Here is a 13,763-nt window from a genome sequence, read left to right on the forward strand (position 1 = left end):
ACATAATTAGAGATATTTAAACACTGACTGTTATATGATATTAAGGAATTATGATTAGATTTGTTAGGTCTGATAATAATACTATGATTATAATTTAGAAAAGAGTCCATATTTCTAATTTGCAAGCATGCGCGCGCGCGCGCGCACACACACACACACAGTATTTAAAGATGAAATTATGTGATAAGTAGAATTTTCTTTAAAATAGTCCAATGAGGGCATGGGAACCAGATATGTGGGATGTAGATGAGAAAAGAACACAGAATACCAATAATTGCAAAAGCTTGAGTTTGGGTATGGCTCTGAATTTCATAATCTTCCCTAGTTTAGTGGGTTTAAAAAAGCTCGGGAGAGCTCTGCTGTGGGGTGCTGGGTTCTGAGCAGCACAGCTGCCTGTGCGGTTTCCAGGTGTGCTGTAATCATGGGAGATAGGAGCATGTAGAACCTTCCACTTTTTTAACCCTGGGAATTATTTTTTAAAAAAAACTGATTTCAGAGAGAGGAAAGGAGAGGGAGAGAGAGATAGAAACATTAATGATGAGAGAGATCAGTGATTGGCTTCCTCCTGAATGTCTTCTACTGGGGATTGAGCCCACAACCATGTACCCTGACCAGGAATCAAATGTAACTTCCTGGTTAATGGGTCAATGGTCAACCACCATGGACAGGAATTATTTTCTGAATAGAGGATTTTGATGCATCACTATGTTTACTGCAGCATTATTTGCAATAGTCAAGATATGGAAGCAGCCTAAGTGTCTACGGATAGATGGTTGAAGAAAGAAGATGTGGTACATATATACAATGCCTGGCCTAAAAAAGAATGAAACCTTACCACTTGCAACAACACGAATTGACCTGGAGAGTATTGTGCTAAGTGAAAAACGTCAGACAGAGAAAGACAAATACCCTATGATTTCACTTATATGTGAAATAAAGAACAAAGTAAGTGAACAAACAAAACAGAAACAAACTGACAGATACAGAGAACTAGGGTGCTGGGCTGCTGGTTGCCAGGGGCGAGTGGGGGTGGGTGGAAAAGATGAAGGGATTAAGAAGTACAAAATGGTTACAAATAGTAATGGGGATGTGTAAATTACAGCACAGGGGATAGAGCCAATAACATATATACTAATAAAAGCCTAGGTGGTCCTCATGCATGATGTCATCACAAGATGGCCACCACAAGATGGCCATGTGCACAGTGGAGGCGGGGCCCGGTGGCAATTCCGCATGGTGAGGCCTGGGAGTCCCGGGGCTTCATGTGGCACAGAGGAGGCTGGTCACACTGTCTCTGCCACCTCATGTGGAGGAGGCTGGTCACAGCAGGGGAGGGCAGTTGTAGGTGATTGGGCTGGCAGGGGAGCACTTAGGTGTCAATCAGGCCATCAGGGGAACAGTTAGGAGGTGATCAGGTTAGCAGGCAGAAACGGTTAGGAGCAATCAGACAGGCAGGCAGACAAGCGGTTAGGAGCCAGCAGTCCCGGAGTGTGAGAGGGATGTCCAACTGCCAGGGGGATCAGGCCTAAACTGGCAGTTGGACATCCTCCGAGGGGTTCCGGATTGGAGAGGGTGCAGGCTGGGCTGAGGGACAACCCCCTTCCGTGCACAAATTTTGTGCACCAGGCCACTAGTTAGTAATAACTACGTGTGGTGTCAGATGGGTGTTAGACTTACAGGGAGGTCACGTTATAAGTTATATAAATGTCTAACAACTCTGCCATACAATTGTAACTTATATGATATGAATGTAGTTGAAAAATAAAGGAGTTTTCAAAGAAAGTTAAATAAAGGATTTTGTAGAGTTACCTAGGAAACAGAAGGGTAAGAGAACTTGGACCTTGGAAGGCAATTAACTGGGAAATGACATGCTTGGACTATGTGGGGAGACAGCATGGCCCAGAGGCTGTGGGCAGTGTACTTGCTGCTTAGGGCCTGAGATTCTCTAGAGCAGGAGCAAGTGCCTGTTGGCCATTTCACAGCTGTTTAAAGCCTGTAGCCTCCGAATCTGTTTTCTAGCCTGGAAATGGAAAACAATAACTCTCTTATCAGGTTATGGTGAAAATTTAATGAGCTAACATGTTAAAAAATGCCCTGCAGCTGAAACCGGTTTGGCTCAGTGGATAGAGCGTTGGTCTGCGGACTGAAGGGTCCAAGGTTCGATTCCGGTCAAGGGCATGTACATTGGTTGCGGGCACATCCCTGGTAGGGGGTGTGCAGGAGGCAGCTGGTCGATGTTTCTCTCTCATCGATGTTTCTAGCTCTCTATGGAACTAGCTCTCCCTTCCTCTCTGTGGAAAATCAATAAAATATATTAAAAAAAAATGCCCTGCAAATGCCAAAGGACCACAAATGGATGCCCTTATCCTTCCTGATCAATGTACACTCCTTTGGTGTTTCTAGAGTTGGTGGGGGGGGGGGGGGGGGGGTGCAGCTGGGGTGTGAGGCGGGAGGAGAGAAGAGATTAGAATCTGTTTCCTCTTTACTAACTGAAGTTCTTGTGCTCACCCACCAGCCTATCTGAAAATGATCTTCAAGATGGCCAGGCCTTCCTCCCAGGTATTGATCAGAATAATCTGTCTTCTCACCCACCCACCTGCAGAAGATGGGCAACCAGCTCAATGAAGATGAGGGTACACACCATCCTGAAGGTCCCTGAGATTTGTTTTAAAATGATAAGTCCTAGACAAATTGTGTTCTCCGTGCTCTTTCTCTTCCCAATGAGCCACGGCCATTTCCCCTTCTCAGGTTAGAGCCTCGGGCATGGGGGGTTTGGGAGGGAGGCATGGAGAGCGGTCTGTGTCCTTCCACCTGGGACTCTTACCTCCGTCTGCACCATGTGAACCCTATGAAGCCTTAGGTCATGCACTGCTCCATAGATGTCCACAGAGTCTTTGGAGTCTAACTGCTGGAGGATTCGGTCCAGCGCGATGAAGGTTCCAGTCCTCCCCACACCGGCACTGGAAGAGAAGTGGAAGGAAGGCTGAGCCTTTCAAGAGGGCACCCAGAGACCCGCGAATCTTTCTCTCCCCTTCCAAGTTATGGGAGGCTGTAGAACACTTCTTTCTCTCCACATGCTCTCTCAAAGAAATGAACCTAGAGCCCCAGCCTCTGCCTCTTTTCCTCACCTCCCCCACCCCCCAGGGTAGGCAGTGCTCTGCATGTGGTGTGTATCATTCCCAGCCATGTTTTTAGACTTCTCCTGCATCCACAAACAATATCACCATTTTATGTGTTTCAAAAACTTACTAAGATGATAACATGTTTCATGTAGTCTTCTGCCAACTTTTCTACTCAGTATTATGTTTTGAGCCTTACCCATGTCATTACTCATATACATATATACTTTCTTTTAACAACTCTACAGAGTTCCTAAATCACTCCTAATCCATCCACCGCTAGTCCATTCCCTACTGTTATAGGCACTCATATTCTCTGTTCAAGACCACGTCGCTGTGGACACCATTGGCACACATATGGGCATTTGCTGGGGCTGATATGTAGAGGTAGAACTGCAAATCATAGGGTGTGAACCCCTCCAACTTCTCTAGAGATTGACAATTGCTCCCCAAAGTGATTGTCTAATCTGGGGATTTTTGCTGCACGTATTTCTAAGAAAAAGAAAAACAGTTCTCCAGCGGTCCTGGGTAAACATGCCTGCCACTCCTCAGAAGGCAGGAAGCTCGTGAGGACCTCACATTCCTATTAAAAGCATCAGGGTTCCAATGACATATAGAAGCAGGGCTCCTAGGGTGCTGGCTGATTGGGAGAAAGTGAGAGCCTTTGACATTTCTCACTGTAGCAATTCCCTGCTCAGTATTTATTAGTGCCATTCAGTTAGGACTATCAAAGTGTAGCTGCAAACATTAATTATGTAAACACTAGGCGAGAGAGAGAGAGAGAGAGAGAGAGAGAGAGAGAGAGAGAGAGAGGGGGGGGGGGGAAAGGTGGATTGCTAGGTTGATTTTATGGGCACACAGTAGTCTGAAGCCAAGAGAATTCACGAGGGAACTTAAATTTAAGAACAAAACTGGGTGCTACGGATAGCAGGTGCTACTCAACTGGGAGGGAGGGCTGGAGCAGGGTCTTAATGGACAGTTAGGGTTATTATAGATGGAGGAGAGAGAGAAGACCCTTGCAAGGATAAGAAGCAAGAGTAAGCGTGTGCCGTCTTCATTCTGGCTAAAGTGGGCGGGGGTTCTGGGAACTTGGATGGGGGACGGAGAGCCTGGAAGTCGCATGAGGACTCGGCATTTTGTACAGAAAGAGAAAGAGCAAGAGAACAATGGTTGTTTGTGAAGAAAGATCTAGCTGGGCAGAGGGAGGCAGTCTTCCAGGCTCTGTCTTATTTATAGTTTGATATCACTGGGCAAGGTGCCATGTGCCAAATTATCTTTGATTTGAGGGAGAGAGAAGGATGAAGAGTGAGGGTGAGAGAGAGGAGGGTGAGAGAGAGGAGGTATGTGAAGGAAGCAGGAAAGGAGAGAGACGTGGGGGGCAGGGGGGGGGGAAGGAATGAGGTTGGAGAGAAGTGAGCTAGCAACTCTGAGCCTAGACTCCTCCTCCTCCCACCAGCTCCCCACCCTCCTGCCTCTTCCAGCCTGCCTGGTGTCATTTCATTGGCTCTGAGTACCTGCAGTGCACCACGGTGGGCCCGGCCCCGGGTGTCCTGTTGATGTAGTCCCTGACTGTCCTCACAAACTGGATCAGGGACTGGGTGGTCTCTGGCACTCCGTGGTCCGGCCACACTGTATAGTGGAAGTGGCGGATGAGCCTGTGTGCGTCGAGCTGCTCCTCCTGTAAGAGCAGAGAGGAAAAGCAGAAGAATGATAAGAATAGTCAAAACCGGTTTGGCTCAGTGGATAGAGCGTCGGCCTGCAGACTGAAAGGTCCCAGGTTCGATTCTGGTCAAGGGCATGTACCTTGCTTGTGGGCACATCCCCAGTAGGGGGTGTGCAGGAGGCAGTTGACTGATGTTTCTCTCTCATCGATGTTTCTGGTTCTCTATCCCTCTCCCTTCCTCTTTGTAAGAAATCAATATGAATAATAAAAAAAAAGACTAATAAGGCAAAGCTTCCAGTTTGACAGCTGTGCCCAACCAGGAACACCTATGGGCTGCAAAGACAGGAGAGGAACCAGCAAATGTGTGATTCCCAGGTGACCTTCATCTTTCCAAGCGGGGCCATTCAATGGAATCAGACAAACCAACGCACACTGCATATCCTAAACTCCCGGATGGTCCACTCGGGCAGCACCGACTCCGAGAGCATCTGCAGGATGAGGTCCCCGTAGTAGAGCGAGTCCTGGTCCGCTGGCCAGTAATGGTCACACTTCACCTAGAGGAAAACAAGCAGGAAAAAATGTGGGCCCGGAAACGTGACTCCTCCGTGAACCTGAACTTTCCCTCCTGGAAAGGTCTTCCTGAGTGGGAATCCAGCATCAGCTGCTAAAGCCATTTGGCATCTGCTCTGCATTAACCTGCTCATGGCCGGCGCTGGAGCCCAGCTGCTGCTGCCAGTGAAGGGGAGACACTCGCGGGGGGAGGAGCGAACCCCAACCTCTGACTCATTCACCTTCCAGGCACAGTGGGTCGCGGCTGAGGTTTCGCTTTAACTTCCTTAGCATTTCAGCTTCACTAGCAGAAAGGAACATCTTAACACGTTCCTTTTGAAGAACGACCTAGCTGGGCAGAGGGAGGCTCTGTCTTCCAGGCCCTGTTTTGTTTATAAGTTGTTACCACTGTCCTAACCTGGGCCCTGGGCCCTGTGCCAAATGATCTTTGAAAAGTCTGAACATTCATCTAAGCTCAAAATTACATGGAAGAAAGACAGGAGAAAGAGGATTAGGAACATATATTATTGACCACAGGTACTGGGCACTTTACAGGTAATCTCTCTTTCAATCCTCCAAGTAACCATATAAAGTAGAGGAGTATAAGTAAGTTACAAGATGCTTACTTAATTTTTCCAGTTAACTATTTTCCTTTGTTTCTGAAGAAACAACCTAAAGTTCACGTCTCCTTCCTTCCTAAAAGGAGGGGCGGGGCCAATGCCCTGACAAGGCGTCTCCTGTCACCAAACACTGGAGGGACGGAGTGACGGCTGGCCAGTTCATCTTTCTGTGTCAGGGCACTTCTGGTGTTCCCAGTCCTCAAGGGAAGACACCTTGGACTGAAACTTCAGACCCAAGACCCAAATTGGGCCTCACCTCACAGAGCCTTGTTGAACTGGGTGGTGTGATTCACTAACAGCGTTCTCTCTCGTACGACCCTTACTTAGCTTTGCAGGAGTTAACTTCTGATGGTGGGGAAGAGCTCCCTCCAGATGGCGGAAAGCAGAGCTGGAAGTCAGGAAGAGTGTTTACTCACTCGGCCTTTCTCCACACACTGGGTCACCATGACAATGTTGTGAACATTCTGTTCCCACGCCATTTTCCAGAAGTCGTCCTTAGTGCCAGGAAGAGGTCCCTGAGTAGCAATATATTCTCTTCTGAAGTTGTTGCCCTGCGATGAATTTACAATATGGACAGTCAGAAACAATAGGCCTCTTCAGAACCATAAACAAAGAGCGAGCTGCTGACACGATGATGTGTAGGTCTTGGCCAGGCCCCTGATGAGAAAAAGATACTAACACAAGTGTCAAGGCTTGGGAGCAGGAAGGACAAAGGCTGGAATGTCGAACTATTGTTAAGAGCGAAATTCCTTTTTATTAGGCTGGTCTATTCTAAAAGGCAAGGGAGGGAGGACTGAAGTGATAACCTAGAAAACACTTAATCCGCAATTTTGTGTGTGTGTGTGTGTGTGTGCGCACACACACATGCGTGTATAGGTGTGTTTGAGGGATAGATTTTAATCAGGCTCTTTCCCTATTTAATGGAGAAGCTTGTAGTCCTTTTAGATAACTGACCCTGGAATGTTGGTAAGAGAGGTCATGCAAAGGAAACTTAAGGAAATATATATCACTGACTATTGAGCACCTACCTGGTAACATGCTGTGGGCCAGGACTTTCTTAGATCTTATTTAATCTTAATCACAACTCTACAGTTAGGATATTTCCACCCACTCATTTTGTACCTCAGCAATACAGAACTCCTGGCAGAACCTCATGGAAGCTCTTTCTCTCCTTCCTTCTCCTCAGGGCCTCTACATTCTGTCACCTCTGCCACTCCCACGCCTCGCCCACACAGACACTGCCTCTCATCTGGCTATTCCTTATTTACCCTCCAAGTCTCAGCCTGTTGCCTACTCTGCTGAGCTTTCCTCTATCTTCCTATCTGCTGAGCGATGTTTTCCTGCTATAGCAACTTCGAACCACTTTCTACTCAGACAGTGATCCTTAGACAAGTGTCATGGGCTCACGTAACAGCCTGTGAGGAATGCAGAGTCCCAGGTCCCGCCCTTACCCTGCTGGATCAGAATCTGCATTTTAACAATGATGTGGAGGTGTGTTTCTCAGGGCACAGCCTGGTCACGTCCTGATGCCCCAACTCTCCTGAGAGTTCTTTGAGGGTCAGATTCTATCTTACCAGATTCCTGTGCATGGCTCAGTATTTGACTTATAGTCATCACTGAACAAGAAGTACTCATTGAGTGAAAGAATAATTATTTGAGATCCATATTATCTATCCTCATTGTTTAGAAAAGAAAATGGAGGTGACATAACTTGTCCAAGGTTGCAGAGTCTAATAAAGGGCAGAGATGGGACTAGAACCTGGATCTGTCTGATCTCAAAGCTTCTTCCACTGTAGGGTGCTACAGGAAGTTAGCAAGTTGACAGCCAGAATCTGAGCCCAAGGGTTTGACATAACCTTGGAGCTGTGTCTGTGGTTTTCAACAATCTAAGTAACTTTGAATCATCTTCCCTACTTAGGCAGCCTTAGTGGGGGGGTGGTCCAATGTCTTTAGGGAGCTCTAGTCTCGACCTAGGGCTGCAGCGAGGAAATAACCTATGAGAAAGCATCCTGGGCTCATTAAAATCTCTTGTGACTGTAGCCATTGTGAAAGATGGGTCTTAGCAGTGATTAAATGAACATGCTGTGTTTTATGGCAATCAGGCACAGTCTTGACTTCTAGAACCTGAGAGCGTAATAGCATGTAGGAGGAGAAATATCTCCAGTGTGGCCACCCGTCAAAGCTTCACTGGGCCCGGCAGCCTAGAGGGGCACTCACAGGGATGTAGCTGGCATTGATGTAGTCAGAGCACGGGTCGTCATCCACATTGGACAGCTTCACCCGAGAGGCATCATCTGGAAGGAAGGTTATTGAGACAGATTTGCCACTGAGTCGTGGCATGATTTTTCTACGTTTATGGAATGCTGATCCCCACAAGGGCCCCACAAGGAAGAATCCTCATCTCCACCTTACAAATGAGGCTCAGGCAGGATAACTCGCCCCGGGTTGCATAGGTGGTTCATAAACACACTAACAACCAAATGCCTTTTGCAGTCCCCTCTGCGCTTTCCTCTGGAACACTACTTGTGACCTGATGACATTTGCCTAAGGAGTGGCCAGCTCCTTCTCATTGCTGACATGAATATAACCCAGAAAAGCCACCTTCCGTTGCTCCAGTTAATAGAATGAGGATAATTAAAATATGTAATAATTATTTAATACCAGTTGCTAACTGGAGTCTTTGTTAGATAAACTTAGGTTGGCCTTTGCTGTTGGCCCCGTTATTGCTCAGAGGCCTCCAAAAAGGAGCAGTAGGACCACATGGTGAAATGTCAACAGAAGAGGCCTCTTGAAACCAGAATTGAAGCTTGTTGTTACCCATGTGGAAGGAGGGGCGATAACACCCACCCCATCCCCCTTTTAAAGGCATGCAAAGCCTCAGATCTCCCTAATCCACCCATACCACATTTCTTTTGCCCATTTAATTCCTGGAAAAGAAGAGGAATGGCTAGAGGAAAACAGTATTACAAACTTCAGCACAAAACTCACAGGGCAGTATATTGTTGTATCGATTTTTCCCTCTGTTCTCCGGCAAGAGTGCAATATCACACGGTTGATTTCGACCCACGTCTTTTAAGTCCTATTAGGTAAAAAATAAATTTTGCAAGTAGAGAATATGAAATAGAAGAAGATAAATCATACAATCCTTGAGGTGGATTGCAATATGAACATACGTACACTAGCTACTGTTCATGGAGTGCCCACTATTCTGTAGCATTAGCTCTGGCCCCCACAGCGGTTCCACTGGAAGTATTCTCATCTCCACTTTATAGAGAAGGCTCAGACAGGATAACTAACTTGCCCCAGGTCACATAGGTAGCAAATCTGGGAACAGAATCCAAAGTCTGGGCACTTTTCCACCAAAGCCCATTATTCCCAGTCAAGCTAACGGTCAGGGTAAGTATCTGAGAGCCTTAGGTTTGCATTCGCAATTTGTTCATTCTTTCTTACCATCGGATTCAGATAGCACTTTGCTGCACAAATCTGGAGATGAAATGGCCTGTGAGAGTATGTTGTGTGGGGAAGAGATTCGGGCATAAAAGAGCACACAGCTGAGATCCTACGTGTCATCCCAACCCCTGAACCCAATCCGCCTGTGATTCCACAGGAAAGCTCAGGAGGCAAATTCTGCCGAGCACTAGGGGGCCAAAGCATAATCGCATCTGAGTCGTACCTCGTACTCCTTGGATAGAAGGTAGTTGGAGTCAGCCTGCAGCTTCATGAAGTGCCCTTCAAACTGATTTACTTTTATTGGGCTAAAATAAAACATGACAGAAGGAAAATTACTGAAGGAAACATGCCATAACCAGTGAGAGCTCTACTTCCAAAAGCAGATATGATAGTAATGAATGAGTTTTCTCTCTTACCAAGAAGTTTTCCGGTTCCTGTGAAAGGAAGCCAAGAGAAGAAAGACCTGGTTAGTAAACCTCACGCAATACAATCCACTCAGCTTTCAGTAAACGGTGTGAAGGAAGGTGTGGTGCTCACCCTTTCTGGCCCAGGTTCAAGTGGACAGACAACGGCCGATCCCGGCGGATGCTCAGTTGGGCAGAGGGCCTTTCTCGACCATGGCTGCAACATAAGGGAGAGGACTCACATTCTAATTAGGAGACACATTACATTAGGACTTCAACACATTTTCAATTTATGGTAAGGCTGTGCGTGCTTGTGCCCAGGTGGGTTTTTCAGCATTCACGTAGATTTACACCCAGCCAGTGTCTCTTTGAGGAGGGGCGGGGAAGAGAGGGAGAACATGAAGAAACAGATTCCCCCCCCGTCAGAAACGGATCTCTGCAATAGCTGGAGATTTTTCTTCTGGTTTTTGGCTACAGGTCACAATCACTTCCCACACTCTCAATAAAACTTTCCTTAAAAAAGCCCCAGCAAACCTTAGATGCAAGACATGACATCAAGAGAGAACACAGTGTGCCAAATAAAAGAAATTCCCTAAGAGGAAAGAGTGTGGCTTTGGGACCACATGCTTTGGTTCCTTTTGGTCTCTCCTTAAATTAGCACAGCAGCTATGAGCCACAAAAGGGTGATGTCAGCCATACTTTTCAGCATATTTTAGAAAAGTGGTTGGGTACCCAATCTGCACACATCTCTGTCTTCATGAGGAAATGGAACCACACACAACGTGTTGTGTTTTTTTTCCTGTGCAAAAGGTGTTGTTTCACACTCAAATATAGCTTCACACAGCCCCCTCGGCATTTGGAGAGGGCAGAACGCATCAATGGTGTGTAGAGAGACAGACAAAAGTGAGTCCCGGTTTTAGGGCTTGACTTTTGTTTTTCTTGAGAAGCAAAGGTGATTTAACCGAGAGAAAGTAAATGATCTTCCCTTCTTACTGTTCAGGCCAAAGGGCGTTTTCAGTTGCATGTTTAAGGCTGTGGGCCCAATCACTCAAGGGGTCTGTGTACTCACCTCGTCCTCCGCCTGCAGATGAACAGGGCAACAACGGCCACCAGCATGCCGATTAAGAACAGACCAGCACTCACGCCTTCAATCACTCCAAAAAGAGGCTCTATAGTGATACACATGGAAACAACAAGCCAGGTGGGCACATTAGTGCTAACAAACCAGAGGGATAGAAGCACTGCCTCCCCAGGACCATTATTAAAGAAGAATTCAAATGATGCCCATCTAAAGTATGGGGAGTATGCCGCAGAGAAGATGAAACGCTGGTGGGTCATTGTATTTTTAAATAAATAATGTTATTTAGCTTTTAAATAAATCTTGGACTTGTTTGTGCTTGTATATAAAGCTTGGGGCCCTTAAGAGAAATGCCAGCAGTTTGCCACCAAAATAAAAATGTTATTTCATTTGTATAAAACAAGTTACAGCATCTGGGACTTTAGCCAATCCAGTGCATTGCTTATGAGTTATTTTAACAAAATTTTATTTTTATTTTCTGGTATAATACTGCCACTGGGAGTCTAAGCACAGGTAAGAGTAGCCCGTTTTTTAAATAGTTTTATTGAAATATAATTAACGTGTCATACAATTCACCAGTTTAATTGTATAATTTAATGATTTTCAGTATAGTCACAGAGTTTTGCAAATATCATCTCATACAATTTCATAACATTTTCATATCTCTCTCTCCCCACCCCCCTCCACCCTTTTGCCAAGAAACCACGTGCTCTTAGCCATCATTCTCTATTCTCTCCTCTCCCTAGCTCTGGCAACCACTAATCTTTCTGTCTTCATAGATTCACATATTCTGGACATTTTACATAAACTGAACCATAAATACGTGTTCTTCTGTAACTGGCCTCTTTCACTTAGCGTAATGTTTTCAAGGCTCAGTCTTATTGTAGCCTTGATAAATATTTCATTCCTTTTTATGGCTCAATGATATCTCACATTTTGTTATTCAACCATCCATTAATGGCTATTTGGGTTATTATGAATAAAGCTGCTATAAACATGTGTTTACAGGGTTTTGTGTGGACATAGGTTTTCATTTCTCTTGGGTATATATATATTCAGGAGTGGAATTGCTGGACCAGATGGTAACTCTAGGTTTAACATTTTGAGTAACTGGACAACTGTTTTCCAAAGCAGCTACACTGTTATTCATTCTCACAAGCAATGCATGAGGTTCCAATTTCTCCATATCCTGGCTAACACTCTACTGGATTATAGTCATTCTACTGGGTGTGAAGTGGTTTCTTACTGTGGCTTTAATTTACATTTCCCTAATGACTTAGGATGTTGAGCATCTTTTCATGTGCTTATTGTTATCTTCTTTGGAGAGATGTCTAGTCAGATATTTTGTTGTTTGTCTTTTTATTACTGAGTCGCAAGTTAGGAGTTCTTTACATGCTCTGGATACTAGCACCTTATCAGATATAAGATTGGCAAGTAGTCTCTCCTATTTTGTGGTTTCACTTTCTTCATGGTCTCCTTTGAAGAAAAAAAGTTTTTGATTTTGATTAAGTCCCATTTATCTATTTGTTCTTTCATTGCTGTGCTTTTGGTGTCATACCTAAGAAACCATTTCCTAACTCAAGGTCACAAAAATGTGCTCCTTTGTTTTCTTTTAAAAATTTTATTGCCTCAGCCCTTACATTTAAGTCTGGGAATTAGCCCATATTTGAAGTTTCATTTTACGCCCTTGGATTTTTTTATTCAATGTTGCTTTTTAAGACTCATCAAATCAACACAATCATCTTTCATTTAAGGTGGTTAATATTCTTTTTTAAAAAAAATATATATACTTACTATCTTCCTTTACTGAAGTCTATATAATTTTTACTGTATAACAATATTTCGAAGAGGAAAGACCTGTGTTTACAAAGCCTTTACTTAACATTAAATTATAAGCAAACATATCTCAGTCGTCTTGTGTTCTGATCTCTTTTTGGCTTAAAAAGTGGGAGATTATGCCTATACTTGGCATAAAAAGATGGGGGTGTTAGCGAGGCTGAGTCATTTTTGTCCTGCAGCATGACAGACTCTTTTAGCTGTAAAGAATTTCCTGAGACCAAGGACCATGAAACATGGGCTTCAGGGAAGGACTGGGGCAGGTCATGGTAACGAGGAAAAACCTGCTGAAAAATGATGCTATTCTCAGCCTTACTGAAACATTTCAAGGCAGTGTGGTGTACAGGTTAAGGATGCAGGCAGAAAGGGCCAGAACACCAGCTCTATCTTCACCAGCTCTATTAGGCTTTGTTCAGCATGGTCAGTGAAAGTGTCCTTGATAAGTCCAGAAATCTGAGTTCCTTTAACTCTTGGTGCCTCAGGTTCTCACCTTTAAAATGGGGATGATAACAGTATCCACCTCAAAAGGCTGTTGTTAGGCTTTGACATGTCTATCATTTTACGCACAATGCTTAAAACTACCTCCACAGAGCAGGCACCCCAGTAAACACTAGCTGTCACTATTACTCAGGCTTTTCCTCTGACATACAGGAGAAATCTCTTTCATAAATTTCTGTAAAGCCTTTTAAGTTAACATTTTTTATAGTGTGAAAACAACATATAACAAGGAAAAGGAAAAAAATCTGCCTATAATCCCACTACTTAGAGATATTCATTATTAATATATTGCTATTTTTTCTTCTAGGTTTAAAAAACACATTTCTATGTATGTACATGTATGCCTTTGAAAACCTTTTGTATCTATTTATATTTTGACCTGTGAAAGCTCTTTATTTAAATGCTTTCCTCCCACTATTAAACATTTATCTTCAATAAGGATTTGGTACCTCTTTAAAAAATCTGGTACTTCTACCTTTTCTAGATTAATTCCCCTTGGATCTGTTCTCCTACAGAAGTTGTGAATTCCTTGAATCTACATCAATC

The 13,763-nt window shown here is 44.6% G+C and overlaps 1 protein-coding gene across 5 annotated transcripts in view; it reads right to left on the reverse strand.

Annotated features, from left to right (window-relative positions):
• Positions 1 to 13,763, reverse strand: part of PTPRB (protein tyrosine phosphatase receptor type B) — a 105,363-nt gene that overhangs the window by 12,263 nt on the left and 79,337 nt on the right. For all 5 annotated transcript variants that reach the window (XR_004991617.2, XM_045588261.1, XM_045588260.1 and 2 more), the window contains 10 exons: positions 10,875 to 10,974; positions 9,939 to 10,022; positions 9,818 to 9,835; positions 9,625 to 9,706; positions 8,940 to 9,030; positions 8,169 to 8,245; positions 6,368 to 6,502; positions 5,214 to 5,336; positions 4,634 to 4,797; positions 2,825 to 2,960 (listed from right to left, as the gene is read on the reverse strand). Coding sequence is in view for 4 of the 5 variants with exons in the window: in XM_045588261.1 (XP_045444217.1) it covers positions 2,825 to 2,960; positions 4,634 to 4,797; positions 5,214 to 5,336; positions 6,368 to 6,502; positions 8,169 to 8,245; positions 8,940 to 9,030; positions 9,625 to 9,706; positions 9,818 to 9,835; positions 9,939 to 10,022; positions 10,875 to 10,974 (1,010 nt within the window). In the remaining variant the exon portion in view is untranslated. The remainder of the gene's footprint in view (positions 1 to 2,824; positions 2,961 to 4,633; positions 4,798 to 5,213; positions 5,337 to 6,367; positions 6,503 to 8,168; positions 8,246 to 8,939; positions 9,031 to 9,624; positions 9,707 to 9,817; positions 9,836 to 9,938; positions 10,023 to 10,874; positions 10,975 to 13,763) is intronic.

This window comes from Pipistrellus kuhlii, unplaced genomic scaffold (assembly GCF_014108245.1).
Source record: "Pipistrellus kuhlii isolate mPipKuh1 unplaced genomic scaffold, mPipKuh1.p scaffold_m20_p_3, whole genome shotgun sequence".
Lineage (NCBI taxonomy): Eukaryota > Metazoa > Chordata > Mammalia > Chiroptera > Vespertilionidae > Pipistrellus > Pipistrellus kuhlii.